This window comes from Suncus etruscus, chromosome 16 (assembly GCF_024139225.1).
Source record: "Suncus etruscus isolate mSunEtr1 chromosome 16, mSunEtr1.pri.cur, whole genome shotgun sequence".
Taxonomy (NCBI): Eukaryota; Metazoa; Chordata; class Mammalia; order Eulipotyphla; family Soricidae; genus Suncus; species Suncus etruscus.
In genome coordinates this window covers 33,420,947-33,448,787 of record NC_064863.1, presented here as the reverse complement: position 1 = coordinate 33,448,787, position 27,841 = coordinate 33,420,947, and the positions used below count along the sequence as shown (strand labels likewise).

Genomic DNA, 27,841 nt, shown 5'->3' with positions numbered 1-27,841 from the left:
TGAACTTCTAGAATATTTTTTAATCAGTAATGACATTTCATCTTTCTTAAGATCCATAATAATTCTGTAACAGTTCTGCCTAAATTTCAAAGCTTCCCAACTTCCATCTTAAATCTTTATTTTCCTGACAATTCTCAAAGCCCAAATCTTCAGTCAGGGCCAAAGTGGTAGAACAGTGGTAGGTTATTTGCCTTGCATGCTGTTAACCCAGGATGGAGCTGAGTTTGATCCCCGTCATCCCATATGGTCCCCCAAGCCTGCCAAGAATGATTTCTGAACAGAGCCAGAAGTAACTCCCAAGCGCCACCGAGTGTGGCCCAAAAATCAAAAAATAAAATTTTCAGTCAGGTCAATCTTGAGCCAGCCATGAAAAGACAGCAGGAAGTTTTCCTATCCATATTTATGCTGTTTCTACTTGGGTGAGCAGTCAGATTTCCCGCAGTATCCATGAAAACAAATGCGCCAGTGTACAGGTCACTAAGTAGATGGAATTTGTAACTGCCTTGGGGCTACTTAAACATGGCCTTGTGAGTAGGGCACTCATTTGAGAGATACAGAAATAGTAAATGATCCCGTCTAGATCCCGTGCCCCAGTTTTTTCTTCTTTGAGCAATGCTAGGTGTGACCCCAAAACAGAAAAACAAACAAACAAAAAAGATTACAACATTTATTTGGCCCTCTCCACAAAGCATTTATGCTTCAAGAACTTTCATGCATGAAATGAATGGTCCTATGGGATCAAGTGTGTTCCAGCATGACAAGTCCGGCCTTCTTGGGAAGGGCAGCCTCAAAGACAATCCAGAGGGGTTAGAGATAGTATAGTAGGAAGGGCACCTGCTTTGCATGCAGCCAACACAGTTTTGATCCTGGCATCCCCTGTGGCCTCTGAGCACTGCTAGGAGTAATTTCTGAGTGCAGACCAAGAGTAACCCCTTAGTATCACCAGGTACAATCTCAAAGAAAAGGGGGAAACAGATTGTAGTGTTCATTCCTCCCTTCCCCCGGTGATGTCGGCTGGGCCTCATGACTAACTTCTAAGAGATTACAGCCCAACTTGCCAGCTGTTGTGCTGTGAGGCCCTTCATGGGGAGAGAGCCATGAGGTGGCTTTCCAGGCAATAGAGCAGAAATGCACATTTGCCCGAGTCAGTGCCAGTGAAGAAATGTTTGCAATCTCCAGAGAGACTATAAGGCAGAAGTATCCAGCCAGCTGTACCTGGATTCTTCACCCACAAAAACTCAGAAGGAGTATGTGTTACTTAATTTCACAGATCTGGAGTGGGAGTGAGAAGTTTTTTTTGGGGGGATTGCCCAGCAGCACCCTGGACTTGGGAGCATTCCCAGCCGGACTCAGCCCCATAGTACAGACCTGACCAGTACTTGGCTGGTAATGTAATACTTCTCAGTCCTGCAGTTCTGGGGATCACACCATGTTGAAAACCAAATCCTGGGCCTCACTGACCCTTTGAGCCAAATCCCCAGACCCAGCATTTATTATTAAACTATTAGGTTTAGTGAGGACATTTAGTATACAACAATACCTGACATAGTTCTATGTCTTTTAATGCACAGCTTGGTGATATGTACCAGGCAGTTATTTAAAGATGCAGGCTGGAGAGAAAGCTCAAAGCTTGTTTTTTTTTGTTTGTTTGTTTTCCTACTGTTTCTACTCTAGAGAAGCCTGTGTTCTTTATTTGGGCGGGGGCACCCAAGTAGTGCTCAGGGGTTACTCCTGGTGCTATCCTCAGAAATCACTCATGGCAGGCTCACACCAGATGGGATGCTGGGGACTGAACCTGGGTCAGCTGTGTGCAAGGCAAATGCTGTGCTATCTATCGCTCAGCCTTTGTGTTCTCTCTTGAATGCTTATTTCTTCTCATTTTCTTCCCTCATATATTTCTATTGAATTTCACTTAATAAAAAATATCTTGTTTCACTAATATAAACATAAATAAAGGAATGGGATTCCAGAGCAAAATCTGAATCAGGTTATTGTTATTTCACATTATATATACTTACGTAATGTAAGATTTAGTTCACAAGTACTGAGCTTGACCATAACCACAGAGTGACAGTCCATGCTAAAGGCAGACAAGAGGGAATGTACAAAAGAGACTATTTTGGGTCAAATAATCTAATCAAAGAAACATGTACTAATGCCAGGGCTAGGGCACATGCCTCACATGTATAGAACTCTGAGTCTAAGCCCTGGCACCACTAGATTTAGTTCTCATGACCCCCAGGACCACCGAAGAGGTCCTCCATCAAACAAAAACAAAAAAAAAATTCTAGTATATTAAAAATGTATATTTTGCAGTTCCAGTAACCAAATCCAAGGTCTTCACATATGCAACCAAGTACTTGCAAGTTATATCTCAGCCCTAAGAAGTTAGGTTTTTGATGCATAGTATATAAAGTTATTATATATCTATCTCATATTGAAATAAATTGTTGTTTTTGTTATTGTTGTTTTGAATCCACACCTGGCAGTGCTCAAAGCTTACTTAGGATGTGCGCTGGGGTGCTGGGCATCAAACCTAGGTCAGTCATAGCAAGGCAAGTGCACTACCTATATTTTCTCTATTGCCCAAGATTAAAAATTTCTAATGGCTTCGTCTGATAAATTTTTGTTTGGAGAAGGGGGGTACACCACACCCAATACTCGTGACTGTGCTCAAGAATTATTCCTGGTGGAACTCAAGAGACCATATGTAGCACTGAGGATCAAACCCAGATTGGGCTGCATGCAAGGCGAATGCACTACCCACTGTACTAACACTCCAGCCCCAACAGGCAACTTTATTTGGGGAAAAAGTTGACCGAAGCAGGTGCTGAAGTGACTGTATTACCTGCCTTATCGTGTCCCCTTCCTGATTGCTAACTGTAATCAATTTGTCTTCACCACCTAGAGCAAGCACATTTTCTGCGTTCCAACAGCCACATGTGATTTTCTTAGTATGTTTTCCTGAAAGAGAGATGATTGTACACACATGGATCTCCAAAATAGACACACATACACATAAGCACAATTTAAAATAATCTGTGCTATTGATATAAAAGATTATGTAAAGATATTAAGCAGAATTTAGGAATTGCAATTTTCACTGAAGCATTGTCTAAGAAGCCTTATTTAAAAGCTTATTACCAAATTATAAGTCAAGGTAACTATTCATAAATGTAATAAATACTGTTTTTTAAGTTCCTATATGGACTCAGCACCTAACTTAAAAAGGTATTTATTCCTCAGTGAGTTTACTTACCATATAACCAAAGCTTCAATGTTAACAATTTTTTTTACTTGTTTTTGTTTTGGGGCCAAACCTAGCTTGCTCAGGGTTTACTTCTGGCTCTGTGCTCAAGGGTAACTCTTTGCAGTGCTTAGGGGACCACATGGAGTGCTTGAATTAAATTCAGGTTGGTCACATGCAAAGCAAGAACCCTACTCATTGTACCATAACTCAGGCCCTCCAATGATAACAGTTTAAGAGAAGTAACTACCAAAAGCATTGAAGTAATCTTTGCCTATTTTCAGCTTGTGCGGTAGTCCCCTGACATAAGTAAATTCAACATTCAGTTTTAACTATTTATTTTTTGTTTTTGTTTTGAGAACCTGGCTGTTCTCAGGGCTTACTCCTGGCTCTCCACTCAAAAACCAATCCTGGGGACAGGAGCAGTGGAGCAGGCAGTAGGGCATTTGCCTTCCACGCACTAACCTAGGACGGACTGCAGTTCAATCCCCGGCATCTCATATGGTCTCCCAAGCCACGAGCGATTTCTGAGCACATAGCCCCTGAGTGTCACCGGGTGTGGCCCAAAAAGCAAAACAAACAAACAAACCAAAAACAAAGACAAACAAAAAATAACAACCAATCCTGGTCGTGGTTGGGAGACCATATGGGGTGCTGGGGAATTGAACCTGGGTCAGCCATGTGCTAGACAACTATGACTGCACTGACTCTCCAGCCCTTTGATTCTTCATTTTAATTAAACCAACTGACTATACATTAAGTGATTTGTGTAATAATCAGGTACAAATATTAGTGTACCCTAGTGAGATCTATGTTACTATCATCTACTTGACTAATTAATATTTAATGGATTAGTTAATGTTGTGTTTATTCATTCACATGAGTGGAATGAGTGATGATGTCAACACATCTCCGAAGTGTGCCTGGAGTGTAACAGTCTCAGAAGGAGCACAGGCTCAGAGGAACCAGGGAAAGAGGAAGAGGTGATGAAGTCTAGGTTGCAGGGTCCAGATTACCAAGGGCTTGTGGGACCACTGTGAAGATACTGGCTTCACCCACATGTGAACTGGAGAGTACCCAAAGAATTCTGAACAGAAGGGCTCACTCCAGCTTCAAGACAGAATATTCCTTAGCAAATCATAAGCTTAAGAATACAGGGATACTGAAGCGATAGCACAGCAGGTAGTTACACTGCCTTCTATGCAGTTGACCCCGGTTCGATCCCTGCATCCCATATGGTCCCCAAGCCTGCCAGGAGTGATTTCTGAGTGCAGAGCCAGGAGTAACCCCTGAGCAAGGCCTGGTAGGGCCCTAAAAAAAAAAAGAGAGAGAAAGAGAAAAGTGCAACAGGTTGAGAGATGGTAGAAATCCAGGTAGAAGGTATCTCATGCCTGTGCTACAGATGCAAGGTTATTAGGAAGCTTGATTCTGAACATATCTGCAGGGAATTCCTTCAAGCTTTGCTAACAAAATCTAAGTTTTGCTAACAAATCAAATTTGCATAACAATCACGTACAAATATGAGTGTACCCTAGTGAGACCTTTGTTACTATCATCCACTTGACTAATTAAATCAGATATGGAAGGGATGCGAAGAGTCAAGGCTTAGTGTAAATGTGTGAAAGAAGAGAGCAAGGGTCAGAACTCTAAAGCATTTCTGAGCCTCTTGCTGGAGCAACTGAGTGAGCCATTGGCTACATATTAGTCTTTAGTTTTAGAGAGAGAATGTGGAACTGTCCAGATATAGGTAATATTTCAGATCAGGTAACCAGAACACAAAAGTGAAGGGAATACTCAAGAGAAGAAATTCAGACATAGCACATTTTGCTGGTCATAAATGAAGTGATGCAGGTGCTATTAGGTGTCTGAAGAGACAGGCTGTAGGAAAAGAAAACCATATGAAGAATGTCAAAGCTGCTAGAGATGAACTCCAAGTATTTGAGAAAGGGAGAAGCATCTTTTTCCTCTGCACTGTACACCTCAAGCCTTGTTTGCTTCCATGGCTCAGAATTGTCTTCCCTCCAACTGACATGTCCTCTGTGCTAGCTACAGTGCTGGGACACTTTTCACATCCTGACTCATTCGATTAGTGTCAAATCATAATAGGCTACGTCAACTGAGATTTGCACCACGCTGTTAAGAGACTGAGATACTGAGTTAAGCCCTGTGTACGGGAAATTAATGCACATGTGGACCACACCATGTCTGCATCTCTCCTTGTTCAAGGAAACAAAGTACAGTGAGAGCAAGACAGGTGTGGGGTGGGAGGATGACGAGATGGATGGGGATGGGACAATATGGGGCTGTAAACTGCTGATGGCTCACACTCTGACTGCACTGCCAGGTGCAGAATACCTTGGTTTGGAAAGAAAATTGCTTGAAAGAAGAGAAAAGAAAAACTACACCTGGAAATCACATCACATCTAATTCTGGGCAAGGCAGCTACCTACTTAGCTAAGGGTTTAACTGAGCTAGCTAAGGTTTACTTCACTAAACCTGAATCTTTCCAGACTCAATTAGTCTGAGATCAGGATACATCTTCACATCAAATACAAAGATCATATAAAATCATGTATATGTGACAAAATACCTGATGTGAAAGAGGCATATGTTGATAAATTATTTTTTTAAACCACATGAGGCCAATATTTTAGGGTTTCTAAGATGACTGATAGAAGAACCACCTTCTGATGAAGGCAGAAGCAGAAAATGCAGGCAAAGCCAAAGCGATTAATGTGTATGGCAGCTGTGAATTTCTATACTTCAGAATTTTCAGTGAACATTACAAATAGACCAATGACAGAACTTTTTAGCTGTAGCAGGAAAAATAGTAACATTCAAGGTATGCACAGATAAGAAGTTGGACATGATTAAGCATCCTTACATGCAAGGTACAGGCTCAGGTATTCTGGGCACTAGTATCTCCAGAGTTTAATTCCTCCATTAGCAGTAAATGACTTTGGGGTCAGAGAGTCAGCAGGTAGAATGCTTGCCTTGCACACAACCAAATTGGATCCTGGCACCTCATAGGGTCCCCTGAGTTCTATCAGGAGTAAGCCCTGAGCACAGCTAAGAGTGGCAAAAAAAAAAAAAAAAAAAAGTTTGCAATCCATAATAAATAAAGTCTTTTAAAAGAAAGAAGAAAAACACTAGAGCGATAGCACAATGATAGGTAGGTGTTTGCCTCGCATGCAGCTGACCAAGAACAGACCCAGGTTCGATTATCGGCATCGATTACCCCTGAGCCTGCCAGAAGCAATTTTTGACTGCACAGACAGGAGTAATCTGTGAGCATTGCCAGGTGTGGCCCCCCAAAAACCAAAAAAATTAAAAAAAAAAAAGAAAAAAAGACTTTTTATGACCTCCTGATATAATTGTGCCCAGTGGTTTCCCTCACCAGACAGTGTAACGTTACAACTCTGCTATAACTTGGTGTCCATAAGGCAGAAACCCAGTAACCAGAAGACAGGGTCTTGAATCATTCAAATGAAGACATTGAACAAGACAAAAATGCAAACACCTTTCTCCTTCCATAGTCCTTGCCTACATAGACTGAGATTTGGTGACTTTAGGAGTCAGATTAGGAATGAAGACATACTATCTTAAGTTCTCACCAAATATTCAGTCTATCCATCAATGGGTGAGCACACAAGTTATCCAATAGTAGAGATACAGTCTGGGTGAGAAGGCCTGGCAGGAAAATAAAGGTGACCAAAGGGACAGAAAGGCTGACCTCAGCACAATCTACTCTACATAGTCTGGGGAACTCTGAGCAGGCCATGAAAGGGAACTTCTCTAACTTTAGCCAGATATCAGGCCTAACTGGGGAAATTTGACACAAATTTTTCCTTACAATAAGCAGGGAAACAGAAAGCAATAATTCATTTGTGCAAAGCAGTGCAAATATTTAGCAGTATTTCCAGCTATGACCTACCAAGAACTGGAATCTTTCGAGAAGTCTGATGGTTATATATAAGCAGATTTCCTTTAACAGTTCCAACAGCCAGGTAACTTCCAACTTTTGACCAAAGAAGGAAAGACATTTGATCCCTGTAACATTAAGATACAAATGACTATCGATGTATAATCATAGCCTATATCTACTCTTAAAAATATTTAAATATTTTTTAAAAATTCATAAATGATTGTAGCATACTTAATTATAATGGGATGCTTTAGCACAAAAAATAAACACGAAATTAAACATTAAAAATCAGGACAAAAAAGAAACACATTTTAAACATTTAAAATCGGACAAAATATAAACAACATTAAAAGAATTAGGTCAAAAATGAAACATAAGACATCTTGGAAACACTCCACTATGTCTTGAACTTATGGTCTGACTTAAAACACAAACATTCAAAAGCATACAGACTTCCATTCAGTGGGGATGAAAACGCAAACTTCACTCGATGACATGATGACTTATTAACTTGTCTTTAACTACCACTGTTAACTCTGAACATTCTCAAAATAAATCCTAATGGCTCATAAATCCTCTTGCTTTTTCAAAAGGTTCAATTACATATTACATTGAAAAAAAATACCATTGGGAGTTCTTGGCCTTAAAAGGTAAAGATGTTGAGGCCAGAAGATGCTTTGCATGTGGGAGCACCAGATTGAACTTTGAGCACCACCAAGAGCAATTCCAGAACACTGAACCTAGAGCAGTCACTGAGGCACAGCTGCCAGACACTGGGACCGAGGGGCTACACCTTCCCAGGGGCGCTCTCAGCTAGTGATGAGGGAGACCACAGTAGCAGGCTATTCTTGGGAGGCAGAAATTCTTCCAATGGGTGACTGTGGCTCAAATATGCCCCAGGCCTGGACTTTCTCAGACCCATGCTACAGACTAAGATGCTCTATCTAGTCTTTCATTATCCTCTCTTCCTTCACCAGGGTTAGTGGTGCTTTGTTGTCTGGAGCTCTTCCAGTTTCTTCACCACCACCCCTCCCCCCTCCCCCAAAGGCATTTCCTGTCATGAATCTCTTAATTCATTTCATCCTATTTTATTTTCTGGGGTTTGTTTTGGTTTTGGGGCAATCCAGCTCTGCTCAGGGATCATCTTGGGGTGTTTGGGGAACCATGTGTGGTGCTGAGAATTGAATCCAGGTCCTAGTTGGCTGCATGCTAAGTAAGCATCCTATCCGCTGTACTACCCAGCTGGCCATTTAATCCTCTGTTAAACTCTGCTGCTTCAAAACACAGAAAGAAAACTGTAATCTGGGTAAGTGAGTCGAATAATATCAGAGAAAGAGGAACTGCATGCCAAGAACACTCCGATCAGCAACTCGGTTTCACATACAAGAACTGTAACATTAGACAATTCAATGGTTTGCCAATACCAACAATTACGCAACCACCAAAGAGAAAGAAGGGGTAAGCAGTGTATTCTGATACTAAGTAAATAGCTTTAAAGGAAGAATAAATTGAACAAAAAAATTCTCTTTTCTTCAAACACAAGAACTTTAGAAGGCCCTAGGTACTAGGGTATGTATAACTTCCCAACAATACTAACAGATTCAGTGAGTGTTTAATTATCACATGTAGCCAAGTGAACCTTACTACAGGATACAGGATTCTAGGGCTTGGGTACTCAATGAGTACAGACCTTGCATGGTTCTGAACCAAGGCATCACAATGCAACAAAACAAATAATTCTAAGGAAATGCAACATGTTATAAAACCAAGCAAATTCTCAAAGGTGCAAACTTTAAAAAGACTTGGGGACAGAGCGATAGTACAGTGAGTCAGCAGAGTGCTTGCCTTGCATATGACGGAGCAGGGCCTGATTCCTGCATCCCAATAAGGTCTTTAGAGTGTACCAGCAGCAAAACCTGAGCACGACCAGGTGTGGCTCAAAACATAAGAAATAGACTTTTAAACCACATTGGTCACAATAAAAAATTATTTATTTTTAAAAAAGCACAAGAAATCAAAAAGTACTGATGTTAGGACAGTATTTGAAGCCCTAAAAAAAAAGAGGCAGAATGGTATGATGAGCAATCAATTCTCAAGAGCTATATACCATGCATGATCCAAGCAACACTTTGCTGAACGATTTTTTTTTTTTTTTTTTTTTTTTTGGTTTTTGGGTCCCACCCGGCAGCGCTCAGGGGTTACTCCTGGCTCAATGCTCAGAAATTGCTCCTGGCAGGCACGAGAGACCATATGGAATGCCGGAATTCGAACCACTGTACTTCTGCATGCAAGGCAAATGCCCTGCCTTCATGCTATCTCTCCAGCCCCTAATTTTTGTATTTTGAATTGTTTCTAAGTACTGCAATATCACAGATATATATCCACAGATTGGGACAGCTTAGCAGCAGAATACTTGCTCTGCATGTGAGAGGCCCTGGGTTCAAACCCCAGCACCTCAAATAAATTAATGACAACAAAAACAAAAGTAGGTAACTAAATGATTACTGCTACAAGCCTTAGTAGCATTATGGAAGTAGATTCACAGAAGTGCCACTACAGTCCCATAAAGGCACGTATCCCATAAAGGCACGTAATATTTAGCGAAAAAGAAGCAAATTCAACAATTGTGTTAACATAATGATTTAAGATAATTAAATGGGGCCCAGAGAGATAGCACAGCGGCGTTTGCCTTGCAAACGGCCGATCCAGGACCAAAGGTGATTGGTTCGAATCCCGGTGTCCCATATGGTCCCCCGTGCCTGCCAGGAGCTATTTCTGAGCAGACAGCCAGGAATAACCCCTGAGCAATGCCGGGTGTGACCCAAAAACCAAAAAAAAAAAAAAAAAAAAAAAAGATAATTAAATGGCACTGCAGGAAGTTTGGTATGACTACCTCAGAATATGCTTTATATACTATTTAAGGTGCTGAAAACTAAAGAAGCTCAAATCATATTAAAATATAAACTATTTGAGGCTGGAGAGATAGCATGGAGGTAAGGCATTTGCCTTGCATACAGAAGGATGGCGGTTCAAATCTCGGCATCCCATATGGTCTTCCAAGCCTGCCAGGAGCAGGAGTGATTTCTGAGCGTAAAGCCAGGAGTAAACCCTGAGTGCTGCTGGGTGTGACCCAAAAACAAAACAAAAAAAAACAAAAAAAACCCAATAAAATATAAACAATTTATGTTGTTTAGGAGAAATATGCAAGATAAAAATAAGAAAAGTTGGGCAGTCAGAGAAGTAGTAACAGTGGATAGGGTGCTTGCCTTGTAACACGGCCAAACCAGGTGTAATCTCAGCATCACTTATGGTCTTCTGAGCACCGCCAGTAGTAATTCCCGAGTATAATGTTAGAAATAAGTCCTGAGCACTACCAGGTGTAGCCCAAAAATGCCAAAAAAAAAAGTTTATTTTAAGTTGCTAGTCAAAATTCCCTTGTTTACTATCTGTACAGAGTATATTAAAAAACAAGAGTAAGAGAGAATACAGAGCTTACAATTCATGTCTGCTTGCAGCGATGTCAGCTCAGTCTCCAGGACTACATGATCCCCCTAGCACAGCCTACAGTCCTAAAGGTTCCCCAGTACAGCTAGGTAGCTTGGGTAATTCTCAGACCCTTGCACTGAACTGTCAGCCCAGCCAGGTATGGCCCTAGTCCAGTGTCCCTACCAGCATTGCTTAGGATGCCCAAAAGATAAATAAACAAAACCAAAAATAACTAGTGAATAAGCTTTGATTATGCAAAGGTCTTTTAGGTATATACCAACAGCAAAACGCCTTTCAATTTATGTTAATGAGAATTATGCTATCATGTGTGAACCTCATTCACTGATTTTTACTTTTTGTTTGTTGGTTTTGTTTTACTTTTTGGACCATACCCAGCAGTGCTCAGAGGTTCTGGCTTTGCGCTCAAAAATCACTTCTGGCAGGCCCAGGGGACCATATACGATGCCAGCGATAGAACCTGGGTCAACCATTTGCAAGGCAAACATCATCCCTGTGTCATCACTCTGGCCCCTGATTTTTATTTTTGTTTGATCATGATATCAATTATGCATCTTAACACTGAGAGGTGAGGACATGGATCTGTGGGTTCGTGGCCAGCAGGAGGCAGAAAAGTACCAGTGAGAAACACCTAAAAAATGATGCAGTTTCCTCTGGATAAGGACATGGGATTCCTAATGCTGAATTAGAACCATTTGGGAGGTACAGTGGGTAGGGAACTCAGTAGGTGGCCAACTCAGATTCAATCTACAGCATTCCAGTTGGTCCCCTAAGCTGCACCAAGAGTGATTTCTAGGCAGAAAGCCAGGAGTAAGTCCTGTATACCACCAAGTGTGATGCAAAAATTTTTTTAAATAAGAAGCATTAGAGGTTGAAGCAATATCACAGTGGGTAGGGTGCTTGCCTTGCACGCAGCCGACCCAGGTTTGATCCCCAGCATTTCATATGTTCCCCTGAGCCCACCAGGAGTGATTCCTGAGCACAGAGCCAGGGCTAATACTGAACAAAGTCAGGTATGGCCCCAAAGCCAAAAAAAAAAAAAAAAAAAAAAAAAAGAAGACGCTTTAAGTGATGTTTATCAATATTCTCTTGAAATGGGCTGCAGAGGGAAAGAACAGTGAAAAGACATTTGTAAATACACAACCTGGGTTTAATTCCTGGCACCCCATATGGTTCCAGAGCTCATTTGGAGTGAACCCTGAGCACAGAGCCAGGAGTTATCCCTGAGCATTACTGGGTATGGCCCCCAAATGATCAAAAATCTCTTGAATGGGTACACAGAATGGGTATTCTCTAAGAAGAAACAAATATTTTTTTCTTGCTTTATGGGAGACACCAGGAAGTGCTAAGGACATATTCCTAGCTTGATGCTCGGAAACTATTCCTAATTGGTGATAGGGATCAAATGGGATGCCAGGGACCAAACTCAAAGTGGCCACTTGCAGGGCATGTATCCTATCTGATGTTTTATCACTTCAGCCCCAGCAATTAACATTATTTGCTATAAAAAATTACTTGTCAATACATTTGGGGGGGAGAGGGGCAATTCTAGTGATGCTCGGGGGATACTCCTGACTCTTCACTCAGGAATCATTTGTGCAAATGTTCAGGGGCCATGATAGAACACTGGGGATCAAACCCAGGTCGGCTGCATGGAAGGCAAGCACCCTACCTGCTATACTATCACTTTGGCCCTCATTGGTACATCTGTATGATGTAAATAGAAAGAATTAGATAGACAAAATGTAAAAGGGATGATTTAATAAATAAAGGTTTCCAGATGTAGTAAAACTTTGCTGGGCAGACAATATCACCTGTGGACACAGGGAATCTGCGCTAAAGATTATATCTGGTTCTGTTCCGTGTGACCTCCCTGCTCCTCTAGATTTAACTATTCTTTGTAAAACAAACTGGAAAATTGTAAGTTAATCTTTTCCTCTCTTCCTTCCTCTGATTCTCTTCTTCATTCACTCCCTGATTTTTTGCTTCAGGTATTGGTTATCAGGGTCACACAAATGCAAGGCATAGCAATGAGTCCCATGCCCAGCTAGTAATGACTAATTTTACATGAGTGATTTTTTGTTTTTTGTTTGTTTGTTTTTGGCAGCACTCAGAGGTTACTCCTGGCTCTAACTGAGAAACTGCTCCTGGCATGCTCAGGGGACCCTATTGGATGGCGGGATTTGAACCATCGTCCTTCTGCATGCAAGGCAAAATGCCTTACCTCCATGCTATCTCTCCAGCCCCAGAGTGATTTCTTTTCTTTGTTTTTGTTTTTGGGCCACACCCGTTGACGCTCAGAGGTTACTCCTGACTATGTACTCACTCTTGGCTTGGGGGAGATCATATGGTTCGCCAGGGGATCGAACTGCGGTCCGTCTTAGGCTAGTTCTTACAAGGCAAATGCCTTACCTCTAGCGCTACCACTCTGGCCCCCAGTGATTTCTTTTTGCCTGCAGTTGGCAATACGATGTCATAAAGGAGAAAATTTTCATTTATCCATTTCTTAGAGATGGATAAACAAATCTCACAAAAGTTTTACAGAAGTTTAACAACTTGTCCAAATAGCAAATCTTTTGTTGTAAGTAACTAAGCAGCTTTTCTTTCCTATACTGCAACACATTAGCAGAGATCTGTGATTTATCATCTACTCCTGAGTCACTCTACAAGGGAACTTCCCTGTCCTCATCCTACTCTTTACCCCTATCCCTGCTTACCACATTGAGACCTTATTTGTTGGTTTGTTTTGTCATCCACAGCAGTATTCAGGGATTACTCCTGGCAGTTCTCCAAAGACCACATAAGGTGCTGGGGATCATCAAGCCAGAATTGGCTGCATGCAAAGCAAGCACCTTAACCACTGTGCTATCTCTCTGGCCTCTAGTCAGTCCCTTTGAGGCACTAGGTAGACAGCAGTGATGTGAGAAAGGGTGTTCTTTTCTCTGGCATAATGTGCTATGAAGAATAACAGCCTAATGCTGCCAAATGGCCAAATGTTATGAAGAATAACTTGGCCAAAAGCTGCCACTGGCCACGTAGAGTCTGACTTGGAATGAAGTCAATTTGGAAAAAGAAAGAGCTGAGAGATGGAGAAAAGCAGTCCTGGCTATATCACTGGAATTTCTCCATCCAGCTATGCCTCCATTCAGTAGCCAGATGTTCCCATGCACATCTTAACTCATCTATAGACATTTTACTGCTAGTAAAATCATTGTTAAAATTAGCTACTTGGGGCCAGAGGAATAGCACAGTGGTAGGGTGTTTGCCTTGCACGCAGCTGACCCAGGACAGGCCTAGGTTAAATCCCTGGCATCCCATATGGTCCCCCAAGCCTGCCTGGAGTGATTTCTAAGCACAAAGCCAGGAGTAACCCCTGAGCACCACCGGATGTGGCCGCAAAACCAAAATAAATAAATAAAATAAAAAAAGCTACTTGGAGCCAGAGCAACAGTACTGCAGGAAGGGAGCTTGCCTTGCTTGCGGCCAACGTGGGTTTGATCCTAACATCCCAAACAGTCCCCTGAGCACCACCAGGAGTAATTTGTGGGTATAGAGCCAGGACTATCACCGCGCACCTGCCACATTCCCCTACCAAAAAAAAATAAACTCTTCTATTTTACTATTACAACCATTTTATTCAAATTGGTTGGGAAAACTCAGCAGGATTACATATAACAATAAAATGAACTTCTGTAAATTTATTCTAGTGCCTCTTACTAATCAAAGTACTAGTACAAATCAAAAAATAAAGTTCTCCTTACCTCAGGCCACTGTCTAACTGGCTGGTTTTGTTTTTGTTGGCATCCCAAAGATAAATGCCACTGGATGTCTCAGCAATCACTGCTAGGATGTCTCCATCTTTATCCCAATCCATAGCAACACAGTTACTTTTTAAAAAAGAGAGCAAAACATCACCATATATTATTTTTAATAGGGGAAAAGCACTATTCACCGCTTATATAATAACTTCATTTCTGTTGCTGACAAAAACTTAAAATTTTAATACCATTATCATTTACTTCATAATTATAACAATAAGTTAGGCAGGTTCTCTTGAATCACTGGCATAATTCAGCCTTTTATTAAAACAAATTCATCAAACATTTCTACAAATGGAATTAAGAGTTAACATATATAAAAAGTTTTGAAAAGTTATTTCAGATTTAAAAAGAGGAAAAAAGGTTTTGACAAGAAATTAAGTTAGATCTGGATTGAGGAGATAGTTAATGGCCTGGGGCATGTGTTTTGCTTATGGGAATCCTGGTTTTATATCAGAGATCACATAGTTACTTTAGTACAGCAAGGAGAAACTCCAAATAGACTACTGAGCACTGCTAGATTAATAGCCTGAAGCTTATTTTTTTAATTAAAAATAATTAAATCTAGGTAGATTGTTTATCTTAAAAAATCAAAGGAAAGAGTAGAGAGATAGTACAGTGGGTAGAGTACTTGCTTTGCATGTGACTGACTGAGGTTTGATTTTGCAGCAAATATGGTTCCCTGAGCACCTCCATCAATGACTCCCCAAGTTCAGAGCAAAGAGTAAGTCCTGAATATTGCTGGATGTGGTCCAAATTAAGAAAAAAATAAGAAAAAATAATTGGGGTTAGAGACATAGGAAAATGAATAGAATTGAGCATTGTCAGGTGTGGCCTGAAACCTAAAAAAAAAAAGTATTGTAGCATTGTTATTGTTTGAGCCACATCCAGTAGTAGGATCACTACTCGACAGCTCAGAGGACCCTTTGGGGTGGTGGGATGCAAATCCAGGTCGGCTTGGTATGCAAGACAAGTGCCTTACCCACTGTAGTATTGCTCCAGTCTAGAAAATAAATGCTTTATTCCTCAGACTGTTCACATGAGAATTCTCACAGACTTGAGAAGATATAGAAAAGAAATCTTTCAAACTGCTGATAAAATCACCTGCCAAATAATGACATTGTGTTGGGGATCTCAATGATCTGGAGATCCTTTATGGGTAGGATCTGATTACAATACAGCACAGAAACTCAAAGTAAAGAAACAAGGGCCATTGGGAAGCCAGGCCAAGGCACAAAGAAGACACAGTAAAGATAACTGCAACCAACCAGAGATGATTGTCTTTTTTTTTTTTTTTTTTTTTGGTTTTGGAGCCACAGCTGGCAGTGCTTAGGAATTATTCATGGTTCAGTTCTCAGGAATCACTCCTGGTGATATGTGTGGTACCACATGGGATGCTGGAGATTAAATCCGGGTTAATTGAGTGCAAGGCAAATGCCCTACCCAGCTGTTCTATTGCTCTGGCCCTGACTCAGAGGTTTTTACTAAGAGCACTCTAGCCTTCTTCTAGACACAAATATAACTGCTTTGACCTGGTTCCTGGAAACAATGGGAAATGCCAAAGCAGTGACGTTCTCTAGGTGGGCACAGAGCAAGAAACAAGAAAGATTGCCAGAGACTGAGAGAAGTAAATGCCCCCCACGTGCAATATAATGTCAACTAAGTACAGAAAGCAGCCGTGCATTTTATTGTGTTTTATTTGGGGAGCCCCTGAAGCAGTGCTCAGGAACATAAAGGGCACTTCTCAGACAATTCTCAGTCAGTTGGCAAATGAGCAAGCCTGAGGATCAAATAGGAATCTCCTTTTTCCCCCAAAGAGCAAAAATTTACCGTAATTTTCATGCCATCAGACACACACACACACACACACACACACACACACACACACACACACACACACACACACACACACAAAGGGCACTTCTCAGACAATTCTCAGTCAGTTGGCAGGTGCACAGATATACCATATAGTATGAGCAATCAGGTTAATGCACTTTCACCATCACATGTAGAGCTTTCCTTTAAGATTATTTGATTGCTGCTGCAACTTTTATTTTTTCTTAAATTAACAAAAATGTATTTTAAAAATTGTTTTTTTTTTTCTTTTGAGGTTTTGGGCCACACCTGGTGATGCTCAGGGATTACTCCTAGCTATGTGCTCAGAAATCACTCCTGGCTCAGGGGACCATATGGGACGCTGGGGATCAAAACCAGGTCTGTCTTGAGTCAGCTGTGTGCAAGGCAAAAGCACTACCACTGTGCTATCGCTCTGGCCCCGGGTGTTTTTTTTTTTTTTTTCTGATGTAAAAAGTTAGGTAAATGTGTTTAACCAGCTGTGGACCGGTATATTGTAAATATACTTAGGCCTCGCAGGCTGATTGTTCCCAGCCTCCATCTCCTGATGGTGTCTCGTGTTGCACCATTTGCTTTAGAATATTTTTTCTTGTTTTCCTTGTCTAAAAGCTATGTGCATCTTATGATCAGGTGCGTCTTATAGAGTGAAAAATATGGTAATTGAAAAACAATAACCATATATGTATGAAATTGAAAATTGTTCAGCAGAATACAAAGCAAACAGAATAATTACCTATACTTCTGTGGTTATTGAACCTAATTTTTTTTTTTTTTTTGAGTTTTGGGTCACACCCGGCAGTGCTCAGGGGTTACTTCTGGCTGTCTGCTCAGAAATAGCTCCTGGCAAGCACAGGGGACCATATGGGACACTGGGATTCGAACCAACCACCTTAGAACCTAATTATTTTTGAATAAAAAATTTATTTATTTAGACACTAATTTATGAGGTTGGTTACTGCATTGGCTTTTCAGGCATGAACTATTCCCACCTCTATTCCTTTTACTCATCTGGTCAGACCTGAATTTTAAAAGCAAAGCAACATAAGAATTTGGCTGAGGAATTCTATCCCATCTTAGTGACTGCCAATTACAAGTAACAATTACACAGAACCATTGAAATGCTTAAGTTATGCTTGACATAATCAAGAACAATTTCCTTAAAATAAATGAGAGATTTGTCTTTGCATAAGCATGGGAAGTAGTAATTCTCCAAGACTTATTAGAGAAGAAATACAATAATAGTGCTTCAATTGTCTTCCTGAGCACATCTAAATCTTACTTCTAAATAAACAAGATTTCAGATGAACTCATATGCAATATTATGTAGGTTTGGGGATATAATCCAAGTGACAGAGCACAGGCTTAGCATGTGAGAGCCCCTGTGTTTGATTCTTAGAACCATTTGATCTCCTAAGCCCCACCAGGAGTAGGCCCTTTCAAAGAATAGAATGGAATATTATTGAATAAGCTCTCCCTGGGACTATAAAAGTGTTTATAAATGAATTTAAAAAACATTCTAACTATTGTGCTACATACCTACATATTTCATTAAGTGCTTTTGTTATTAAATGAACTATCCTCTGCAAAGAAGGGAAAATAAAAAGAAGATGCAGGTGATATATGTGATAAAATTCCATTTGCTTCTAGCTTTAAAAAAAGATATTTTTATCCTCAAGGAATCAAAATATGAAAAAATTTTACTAGAGCTCTGTACTTACCCAGGCAAATTAATTTTACTTCTTTTTTGACCATGGCGATCATAGATTTTCACAATGTGATCAGCTCTAAAAACAATCAATACAGAAGTGGGATAGAAATGTTTTTTATTTCTATATGACAAAAAAAAATAAATAAAACTGCCATCTAAATAACTTGTTTTTTTCCTCATGACAGTTTCATCATTTGTATTTAAAAGTAATTCTATTACCAAAGGAAACAAAATCTGAATTTTTATATTAATGGGATGAATGTATTACTCTTCCCACCAGAATTTCCACTGAATTAGGTGGTGAGTTCTATGGAGTATCTACATGGAGTTAGGTTGTTTCACTTACATTCACTGGTTCCTTACCCTGTTACAGCCAGGTAATTCCCGGAGGATTTTTGCCAGGAATACTGAATTGGATTTCCAAGCCAAGACTTGTCGAACAGTGAGAAAACACGCTTGGAAAAAAACACACAGGTTTTATATTTTCAAGACAAACAAGCAACAACTTAGTAGGAAAATTGTCAAAGCATGATCATAAGAGCAGGTTTGGGGCTGGCAAAATAGTTTTCCCGCCCCGCCCCGGCAGGGGTTTCAAACTCGCGCCCGCGGGCTGTTTGCGGCCCTCCATACAACATTTTGTGGCCCTGCCCTACAGGAATCTTTTTTTGTTTTGTTTTGTTTTAGTTGTTTGGGTCACACCCCCCAATGTTCAAGGCTTACTACTGACTTTGCACTCAAGGATCACCCCGACTTTGCCTCCTGCGGCCCCCAGGTAAATTGAGTTTGAGACCCCTGTAGGGTGCTGAACTATCTATTGTGGCCAAACATGGCTCTCATGGCTAACCTAAGTTTCAACCCTGGGACACCAAATGCTTTCCAGAGCCTTGCCAAGTGTTATTCCTGACCTCAGAGGCAGAAATAAGCCTTGGGGCACAGCTGTGTATGGTCCCAAAACTTAAAAAGAATGGTAAAGGCTCGTAAGAGTTCATCTGAGAGAAGTCAACAGTATAGCAAACAAAATGACCATTGAGGGGCTAAAGAGATAAGTAGGGCACTTGCCTTGCACATAGCCAATTCAGACTGATCCCCAACGTCTCATATGGTACCCTGAGCACCACCAGGAGTAATTCCTGAGTGCAGAGCCAAGTGTAACTCCTGAGCATCACCAAGTGTGGCCCAACAACAAAAAAATGGCCTTGGCCTCAAAATACAGGAGAGCATTTGTTACTATTTTCTAACTTTTGAATGTTTGAACATTTTCCAAAAATATATACTTTTAAAGTTTGATAACTACTAAAGCTTAATTAAACACTGAATTTAGCTAATTATTAGGAGCATGGATTTTTTTGGGGGGAGGGGTTGGGTCACACACGGCGGTGCTCAGAGTTTACTCCTGGATCTGCACTCAGAAATCATTTCTGGCAGGTTCAGTGGACTATAGAAAATGCTGGGGAAACCCAGGTTGGTTGCATACAAGGCAAATACCCTCCCCACTGTGCTATCTCTCCAGCCCAGTAACATGGATTTTAACAAAACTAATAATTGCTATTCACAAAAATATTAAAAAAAATATATAAAAAGTGAAAATCTCTATATTTTAACTACATTCTGGCCTCAGAGCCAGAGCAATAGTACATCAAGTTGGGCACTTGCCTTGCAAAAAGTCCATCCTGAGCACCTATATTGTCCCTAGAGCCCCACCAGTAGTGATTCCCTAAGTGCAGAGCCAGGAGTAGGCCTTGAGCATCACCTGATGTAGCACAAAACCAAACAGAAAAAAAAAAATTAACTACTTTAACCACAGGTGCATCCATCCATTTTGTAGCCCAAGCAGAAGAAAAATGCACAGAAGCCTCTCATCTCACTTGGGCAATTTTGTAGCTGTTTGTGCTCTAGTCCCCATCACTGCCCAGGGGTGGTGGTACAGGTTTAAGAGGGATTGTTAAACTGGAATTTCATGAATCCTATGATAAAATGCATCTAGCTATATCTCAAGCATTTTTCTCCAGAGGTTTCATCTTGACACTGTGCAGAGGAAGTAGGGCTGGCTTTGCAACCAGAAACTGTAGTTTACATTTTGCTTGTTATTTAGCTGTGGGGTTTAGAGTTAGTAAACCTAAATGCCTCGAGAGATACAGACAGGGCTGGAGAGATAGCACAGCGGTAAGGCGTTTGCCTTGCACACAGTCGGAAGGTGGTTTGAATCTCGACATCCCATATGGTCCTGGAGCCATTTCTGAGTGCAGAGCCAGGAGTAACCCGAGTGCAGCCAGGTGTGACCCCCACAACAAAAAAGAGATACAGACTTCTCAACACTGAAGCAGACAGTGTAAGAGCTAGTTTCTGGTGCTAAATCAGGATCCATTTCAATGTCCACATTAACAGGAAGGATCAGGAGGCATCATTATTGAAACAAGTCCCCCAGTTCTTTGAATCGGATGATTGCTGATGTAAATCGAAAGGCTGGATTGAGTTACCTGGGAGAGGGATTCACAAAGGAGTGAACCCAGAAAAACGTAAGGACAGAAAAAAGTGCTCTTTCTTGAACACAAAAGCCTTGCATGCAGGTGCAGATTTCACCAGGGAACCTGCCCTTGGGCAAATCCCACTTGAGAAGGAAGTTTTTTCCTAAGCCTTTCACTTACTTAAGGGGTCCTGGGGAGCAGTGCAAGCCTTGCTAGGAGTTAGTGCGGCAAGAAATTAGGCAACCTGTGACACCCACCTGTGTCCATTTCTCTGCGACCCTCCATTCCTTAAGCCAAGCTGAGTTTGAGATTCCCTCCCTTCCAGCCCCTTCATTTTCCCCTTTGAGAATGGAGATTTTTTCCCTAGGCCTTTCGGGTTTCTGGGGGAGCAGTGCAAGACTTGCTGAGGAGTTGTGGCAGCAAGAAATGAGACAGCCTGTGACACCCACCTGTGTTCATTTCTCTGCGACCCTCCATTCCTTAAGCCAGCCGAGTTTGGGGTTCCCTCCCCTCCAGCCCCTTCATTTCCCAACACTTCAGCTCCCTTCCAGGTTCCAGGAGTGAGAGGCCTTCCTCTCCTCTCTTCCCTGCCACAAAGGCCGTGGCTCTCCCTTCACCCAAGTCGCCAAGTCACCCCTCTCTCTGGCCCACTCCCCAGGATTAGGAGCACAGCCCCTCCGCTTAAAAGTGATGCAGAGCCAGTGGTCCAGGCCTCCCGCCCTGCCCCGGGGTTGCTAAGTTATTTACCTTCATCGCAGAGCTCGAGAGGCCGCGCGAGCGAGAGCGCATGCGCACCCAGTCTCCCCGAAGCGTTCCCCGTTTCCTTTACAACCGTGCCGCAGCAGCCAATCAGCGAGCGCCAGCTAAAAAAGGAGGGAAGGGCGAAAAGCCTGGCCCTAAGGAGTACGTGACGCCGTCGGCTCTCGGGACCAGGAAATGAAAGCGGGGAGGCGGGGGCCTTAGCTTCGTTCTTGAGCGCTGATTGGCAAATGGGTCATGGGGAAGGCGGGCCCCGTGTGGTTGAAAGGCGCCTGCGCTTGCAAGTCTGCTCTGACCCCCAACTAAGAGGTTATTTAACTTTGCTTGTTCAGCTATAGGAAATGAGCAAAATGTGGAGTTAAACCAGGTGGGATTTTTTTTTTTTTTTTTGCTCACAGAACACATACTCCGACAAACTGTGAAAAAGATTTGGAAGAGTTCCTGTTACTTTTTTTTTTTTCTCTCCACCCATATTTCTGGACTTGAAGGGATGGGGTATTTAACTATTAGTTTTGGGTTTGGAGGGGTTAAATTTTTTATTATTAGGAAAGGGGAACTGGGAACCATACTACGCCCCCCTCTGTGGAGGTCTGATGATCACTATGGAGGTTTGGTCCCCGTGATGTTGGTGCCCACTAGGGCCACAGCCACCAGTGGTGTTTTGAGCCCTGCAGGAGCATTCAGTGGAGACAATGGGTCAGAGAAAATATGTGAGGTCAAGGATCTAAGTCCAGCATGCACTTTGAGGCATTTCCCCGGCCCAAACTAGAATTTTTTAAAGGGTTTAATATATCAACCAATTGACTAACTAAAGAAGATTTTTTTTTAAATTATCTCTAAATTAAAACCAAATGAAGACCAAACTGAAAAAGTCCCTGTTAGCTTATTTCGCAAGACTAGCTTGACCTGCTTTAGAAATAAACAATTTCTTGTTTGTGCCTCTGGATATCACAAGCAAACTTTAAAATTATTTCCCAAGGTAACTGCCAATGCCTGTCACTTAAGGCGCTAATATTATAATCAATTCTAATAAAGACTAAACAACCCTTGCCTTTTATGTGTATAGGAGCAACTTTATCACAACATACCCCTAAGCCTCATTAATTTTTCTTTGGTTTGGAGGCTCAGGATCTAGCCCCAGGATAAGTAGGTTGCTCCTGAGGGCACTGAGATACCAAACCTAGCCTACAGTTTTGTTCAGCCCTTGGAGCTATCTCTCTCACAGTCACCATCCCATCCACTCCCCATTCCTATTCTAGTATTGAGTTTTTCTAGTCTGCAAATAGTGTCAGTGTGTTTACAAACATTTGTATTAATTACTACTTCTGTGGTTCATCAGTTTGCTTCTCTTCTGAAATTCTTACAGGTCATGATTGCATTTCTTTAGACTTTGGATCTGGTAGCTTTTTCAAAGCAAAGTATTTATACTGCATTGGAGTATGAAAGTGTCTGAGAGTGTTGAACAATACAGCTTCCTGTTTCTTTTTAACACAGAGTATTCCTCATAGGATGTGTTTATACTGTTCCAGTGCTTTTCTACTATAAAATGTGATTTTCTTGGTGCTGGAGCTATAATACAGTAGGCAGGGCATTTGCTTTGCATGAGGCTAATCTGAGTTTGATTCCCAGCAGCTCCTATGGTCCCCAAGCCTGCAAGGAATAATTTCTAAGCACAGAACTAGGACTAACTCCTGAACACCAGGTGTGGCCCCAAAACCAAACCAAAAAAAAAAAAACAAAAAAAAAAAAACAAAAAACCCCAAACCCCTATTTCCTTCCTTCCTTCCTTCCTTCCTTCCTTCCTTCCTTCCTTCCTTCCTTCCTTCCTCCCTCCCTCCCTTCCTTCCTTCCCTTCCTTCCTTCCCTTCCTTCCTTCTGCCCTTCCTCCCTTCTTCCCTCCCTCCCTATCCCTCCCTCCCTTCTTTTCTTCCTCCCTTCCTCCCTTCTTCCCTATCTCTCCCTACCTCCCTTCCTTCCTTCCCTTCCTTCCTTCCTTTCTCCCTCCCTCCCTCTATCCCTTCCTCCTCCCTCCCTCCCTTCCTTCCCTTCTTTCCCTTCCTTCCTTCCCTTCTTTTCTCCCTTCCTTCCTTCCCTTCTTTTCTCCCTCCCTCCCTCCTTTCCTTCCTTCCTTCCTTCCTTCCTTCCTTCCTTCCTTCCTTCCCTTCTTTTCTCCCTCCCTCCCTCCTTTCCTTCCTTCCTTCCTTCCTTCCTTCCTTTCTTCCCTCCTTCCTTCCTTCTTCCTTCCTTCCTTCCTTCCTTCCTTCCTTCCTTCCTTCCTTCCTTCCCTCCCTCCTTTCCTTCCTTCCTTCCTTCCTTCCTTTCTTCCTTCCTTCTTCCTTCCTTCCTTCCTTCCTTCCTTCCTTCCTTCCTTCCTTCCTTCCTTCCTTCCTTCCTTCCTTCCTTCCTTCCTTCCATCACACCTGGTACCACTCAGGGATTACTCCTGGCTCTGCGCTCAGAAATCGCTCCTGGTAGCTTCAGGGGACCATATGGGATGCTGGGATTAGAAACACCATCTATCCAGGATCCGCTGCGTGCAAACACCCTACCGCTGTGCTGTCTCTCTGGCCCATAAAATCCCTATTTTCTGCACACAGCCATCCCAAGTTTCATCTCTGGTATCCCATAGAGCCCCCCAAGCACTGCCAGGAGTGATTCCTGAGCACAGAGCAAGGAGTAAGCCCTGAACACTGCTGGGTGTGACCCCAAAACAAAACCAAAACCAACAAACAAAAAAGAAATACAATAGTGGAAAATTGAACTTGTTCATAAACTCCTAGTTTAAACTTAGCTCAGAACAGTAGGCAGTTCTTTGATAAGAATCTTGGGCAAATTACCTCTTTTGAGGGGCCAAAGAAATATATAGCAGGTAGACTTTTGCCTTGCACATGGCTGACCCAAGCCTGCTCAATATTTCCTCGAGTTTGCCATGAATAATTCCTGAAAACAGTCAGGAATAATTCCTGGGAACTATTGGGTATAGCCCAAAACCAAAACCAAACCAAAACAAAAAAGTCCTTCTGAGTTTGTCTTCTTCAATCTAAATGGTAATAACACTTCCTACCTAATTTTATTTTAGGGGGAATTAATTTTTTTGTTTATTTTTGGGTCACTCCCAGCAGCGCTCAGGGGTTCCTCCTGGCTTCACACTCAGAAATCGCTCCTGGCAGGCTCAGGGGACCATATGGGATGCCAGGATTTGAACCGATGACCTTCTGCGTGAAAGACAAACGCCTTACCTCCTTGCTATCTCTCCGGCCCCTAAATTCATTTTTTTAAAAAGAAAATATAGTTGAAGCTCACCACAAAGAGTGGTGAATGCTATTAGGGAAGTAAATACACTAACAATAGCATGACAATGTTAAAGAATGAGAAAAGTAGAATGCCTGTCTCGAATACAGGCAGGGTGGTGGGAATGTTGCACTGGTGAAGGGGATTATACTTTTTTTGACTGAAACCCAACTATAAACATGCATGTAATCATGGTGCTTAAATAAAGATTTATTAAAAAATTAAAAATAAATAAACAAGGACTGGCCTTAGCTCAGCGGTTACTTCGCAGTCACAAAGCTTTGCTTTGAAACCAATCACCTCTGGTGGTTCGAGTCCCACGGGTGCCTTCCAGTTCTTTAATAAATAAATAAATAAATAAATAAATAAATAAATAAATAAATAAATAAATAAATAAGGGGCCAGAGAGATAGCATGGAGGTAAGGTGTTTGCCTTTCATGCAGAAGGACGGTGGTTCGAATTCCAGCATCCCATCTGGTCCCCTGAACCTGCCAGGAGTGATTTCTGAGTGTGGAGCCAGGAGTGACCCCTGAGCACCGCAGGGTGTGATCCAAAAACCAAAAATAAATAAATAAATAAATAAATAAATAAATAAATAAATAAATAGCAAATATAAAATTGCATTATCAACATTTTTTCTATTATCCCAATTATCTCATTTTTCCTATTTCTTTTTAGCTTTTGTCATTATACATGTTATGTGCATTTATATTTATAGATTTATGTGTTTAACATATTCATTTAGGTCAAATAAGAGACTGCTTATTGGTGATAAAAAAATAGTTTTCATTTTCCCAGACCAAATAAGTTAATGCTCTTTCACGAGTTCCCTTCCTCTGCTTCTGAGACAATAATTTTGATTATTGGTTCTCTAGCTTTCCTGCATGTCTGATACTTCCAGTTTGTATTCCAATCACTCAAAGGACAGGCGGGCCTTGCCCTGGGGTCTGATTTAAGAGTCCTGGAATGGAACATTTTGTGTGGGTTTTTGTTTTTTGTTTTTGGGCCACACCTTGTGGTGCTCAGGGGTTACTCCTGGCTATGAACTCAGAAATATTTCCTGGCTAGGAAACCATATGGGATGCCGGAGGATCGAACCCAGGTTCATCCTGGGTCAGCTGTGTGCAAGGCAAATGCCCTATTGCTGTGCTATTGCTCTGGCCCCACAATTTGTGTTTTTAACACCTGCCCAGGCGATGCTTATTATGGCAGTTGGGGGCATCTCGCTTTGCGGTCACTGATTTTAGGTAATTGTCTTATAAGTTTCCTTTGTTGATATGTGTTAGACTAAAAGCACTTTGATTCTTTTTGCTATTGATTATTTTTACAAAGCAACAAATCCTTCCTTTGTAGATGTCTTCCAAAGTCACATTTTCATTTGTTTTGTTTTTTTGTTTGTTTGTTTCGGCCACACCCATTTGATGCTCAGGGGTTTCTTCTGGCTAAGCGCTCAGAAATTGCCCCTGGCTTGGGGGAACCATATGGGACGCCGGGGGATCAAACCGTGGTCCTTCCTTGGTTAGTGCTTGCAAGGCAGACACCTTACCTCTAGCACCACCTCACCGGCCCCTTCATTTGTTATTTTTAAACTGTGAACAATTTCATTTTATATAAATTAGGGGCCCTTAATCAGTGCATAGTTTTCTTTTTATAACTTTAATTAATTTATGTATTCATTCATTTGGTTTTTGGGCCACACCTGGTGGCGCTCACAGGTTATTCCTGGTTCTGTGCTCAGAAATTGCTCCTGGCGGGCTCTGGGAACCATAAGGGGTTCTGGAAATTGTCGAGTGCAAGGCAAACACCCTCACCACTGTGTTATTACTCCGGCACCTTTATTGGATATTTTAAAATTCCTTTATTTAAAAACTGTGGTACCTGGTTGTTAATAATACCGTTGGGTTTTTTTCCAGTTATAAAGTTGTTCGTGATTGAGTTTCAGTCAGTCATATAGTATACAATATCCTTCACCAGAGTATATTTCCCACCACCAATGTCCCCAGTTACTTTCTTGCCCTCTCCCGTGCCCTCTCCTATGCCTGCCCCTCACATCTCTCTCTTATTTTCCTTTTATACACTGATTTGCAAGATGGTTACTGAAGGGGTATCATGCGTATCATATCTTCTTTTAGCACCCAATTCTTATCCAAGGTGAACATCCAGCCATCACTGTCATAGTGGTCCCTTCTTTGCCCTAACTGTACTCCCCTGCTACTTGTGGCAAGCTCCCCACCATGGACTGGCACACATTTCTATTGTTTCTGGATATTGTTACCATAATATCTTTTTTTTTATATTCCACAAATGAGATTGTTCTATGTCTATCCCTCTCCCTCTGACTCATTTTGTTTGGCATAATATCCATCCACGTACAAGCAAATTTCATGACTTCATTTTTCTAACAACTGCATAGTATTTCATTGTGTAACAACTTATCTCTTTTGGGGCACTTGGGTTGTTTCCAGAAATGGACTATTGTGGGGCTGGAGCAATAGCACAACAGTAGGGCGTTTGCCTTACACGTGGCCAACCCAGTACAGATGGTGGTTCAATTCTTGGCATCTCATATGGTCCCCCGAGCCTGCCAGGAGCAACTTTTGAGTGCAGAGCCAGGAATAACCCCTGAGTGCCACCAGGTGTGACCGAAAAACAAAACAAAACAAAACAAAAAAGAAAGGAAGGAAGGAAGGAAGGAAGGAAGGAAAGGAGGAAGGAAGGAAGGAAGGAAGGAAGAAAGAAAGAAAGAAGGAAGGAAAGAAAGAAAGAAAAAGAAAGAAAGAAAAAGAAAGAAAGAAAGAAAGAAAGAAAGAAAGAAAGAAAGAAAGAAAGAAAGAAAGAAAAAAAGAAAGAAAGAAAGAAAAAGAAATGGACTGTCGTGAATAGTACTGTGATAAATATAGATATATAGATGTAGAGGGTCTTTCTGCATTATTTTTGGGTTCCTAGGAGTGGTACTGTTGAGTCTTATGGAAGCTCTATCCTATATGGCCTCTGAACACCACCAAGAATGATGGTACAGGGCCAGTAGTAACCCTTGAACATCACCAGGTGTGGCCACAAAACAAAAATAAAATAAAAACTCAAAAAACCCTCAACATTATTAACACTTCTATAAATCATGTTAACTCAGTGATAATAAATTCATTTTTAGAGCTTCTCAGATTCTTCCCCTTTTTTTTTTTTAAATTTATTATAACATCATGATTTGCCAAATTGTTCATAATACAATTGTTTTGACTGGTTCTGGATAAAGGAGCTACATTTCTTTC

General features: G+C 41.5%; 1 protein-coding gene across 1 annotated transcript in view; it reads right to left on the bottom strand.

Annotated features, from left to right (window-relative positions):
* The window catches only part of WDR19 (WD repeat domain 19), an 88,102-nt gene extending 66,801 nt beyond the window's left edge, over window positions 1-21,301 (bottom strand). The window contains exons 1-6 of the mRNA XM_049790208.1: window positions 21,269-21,301; window positions 18,420-18,511; window positions 18,067-18,132; window positions 14,438-14,563; window positions 7,182-7,297; window positions 2,849-2,964 (exon numbers count right to left, since the gene is read on the bottom strand). Of these exons, the coding sequence (XP_049646165.1) occupies window positions 2,849-2,964; window positions 7,182-7,297; window positions 14,438-14,563; window positions 18,067-18,132; window positions 18,420-18,511; window positions 21,269-21,274 (522 nt within the window). The 5' untranslated portion in view covers window positions 21,275-21,301. The remainder of the gene's footprint in view (window positions 1-2,848; window positions 2,965-7,181; window positions 7,298-14,437; window positions 14,564-18,066; window positions 18,133-18,419; window positions 18,512-21,268) is intronic.
* Between the last annotated feature and the right edge of the window lie 6,540 nt (window positions 21,302-27,841).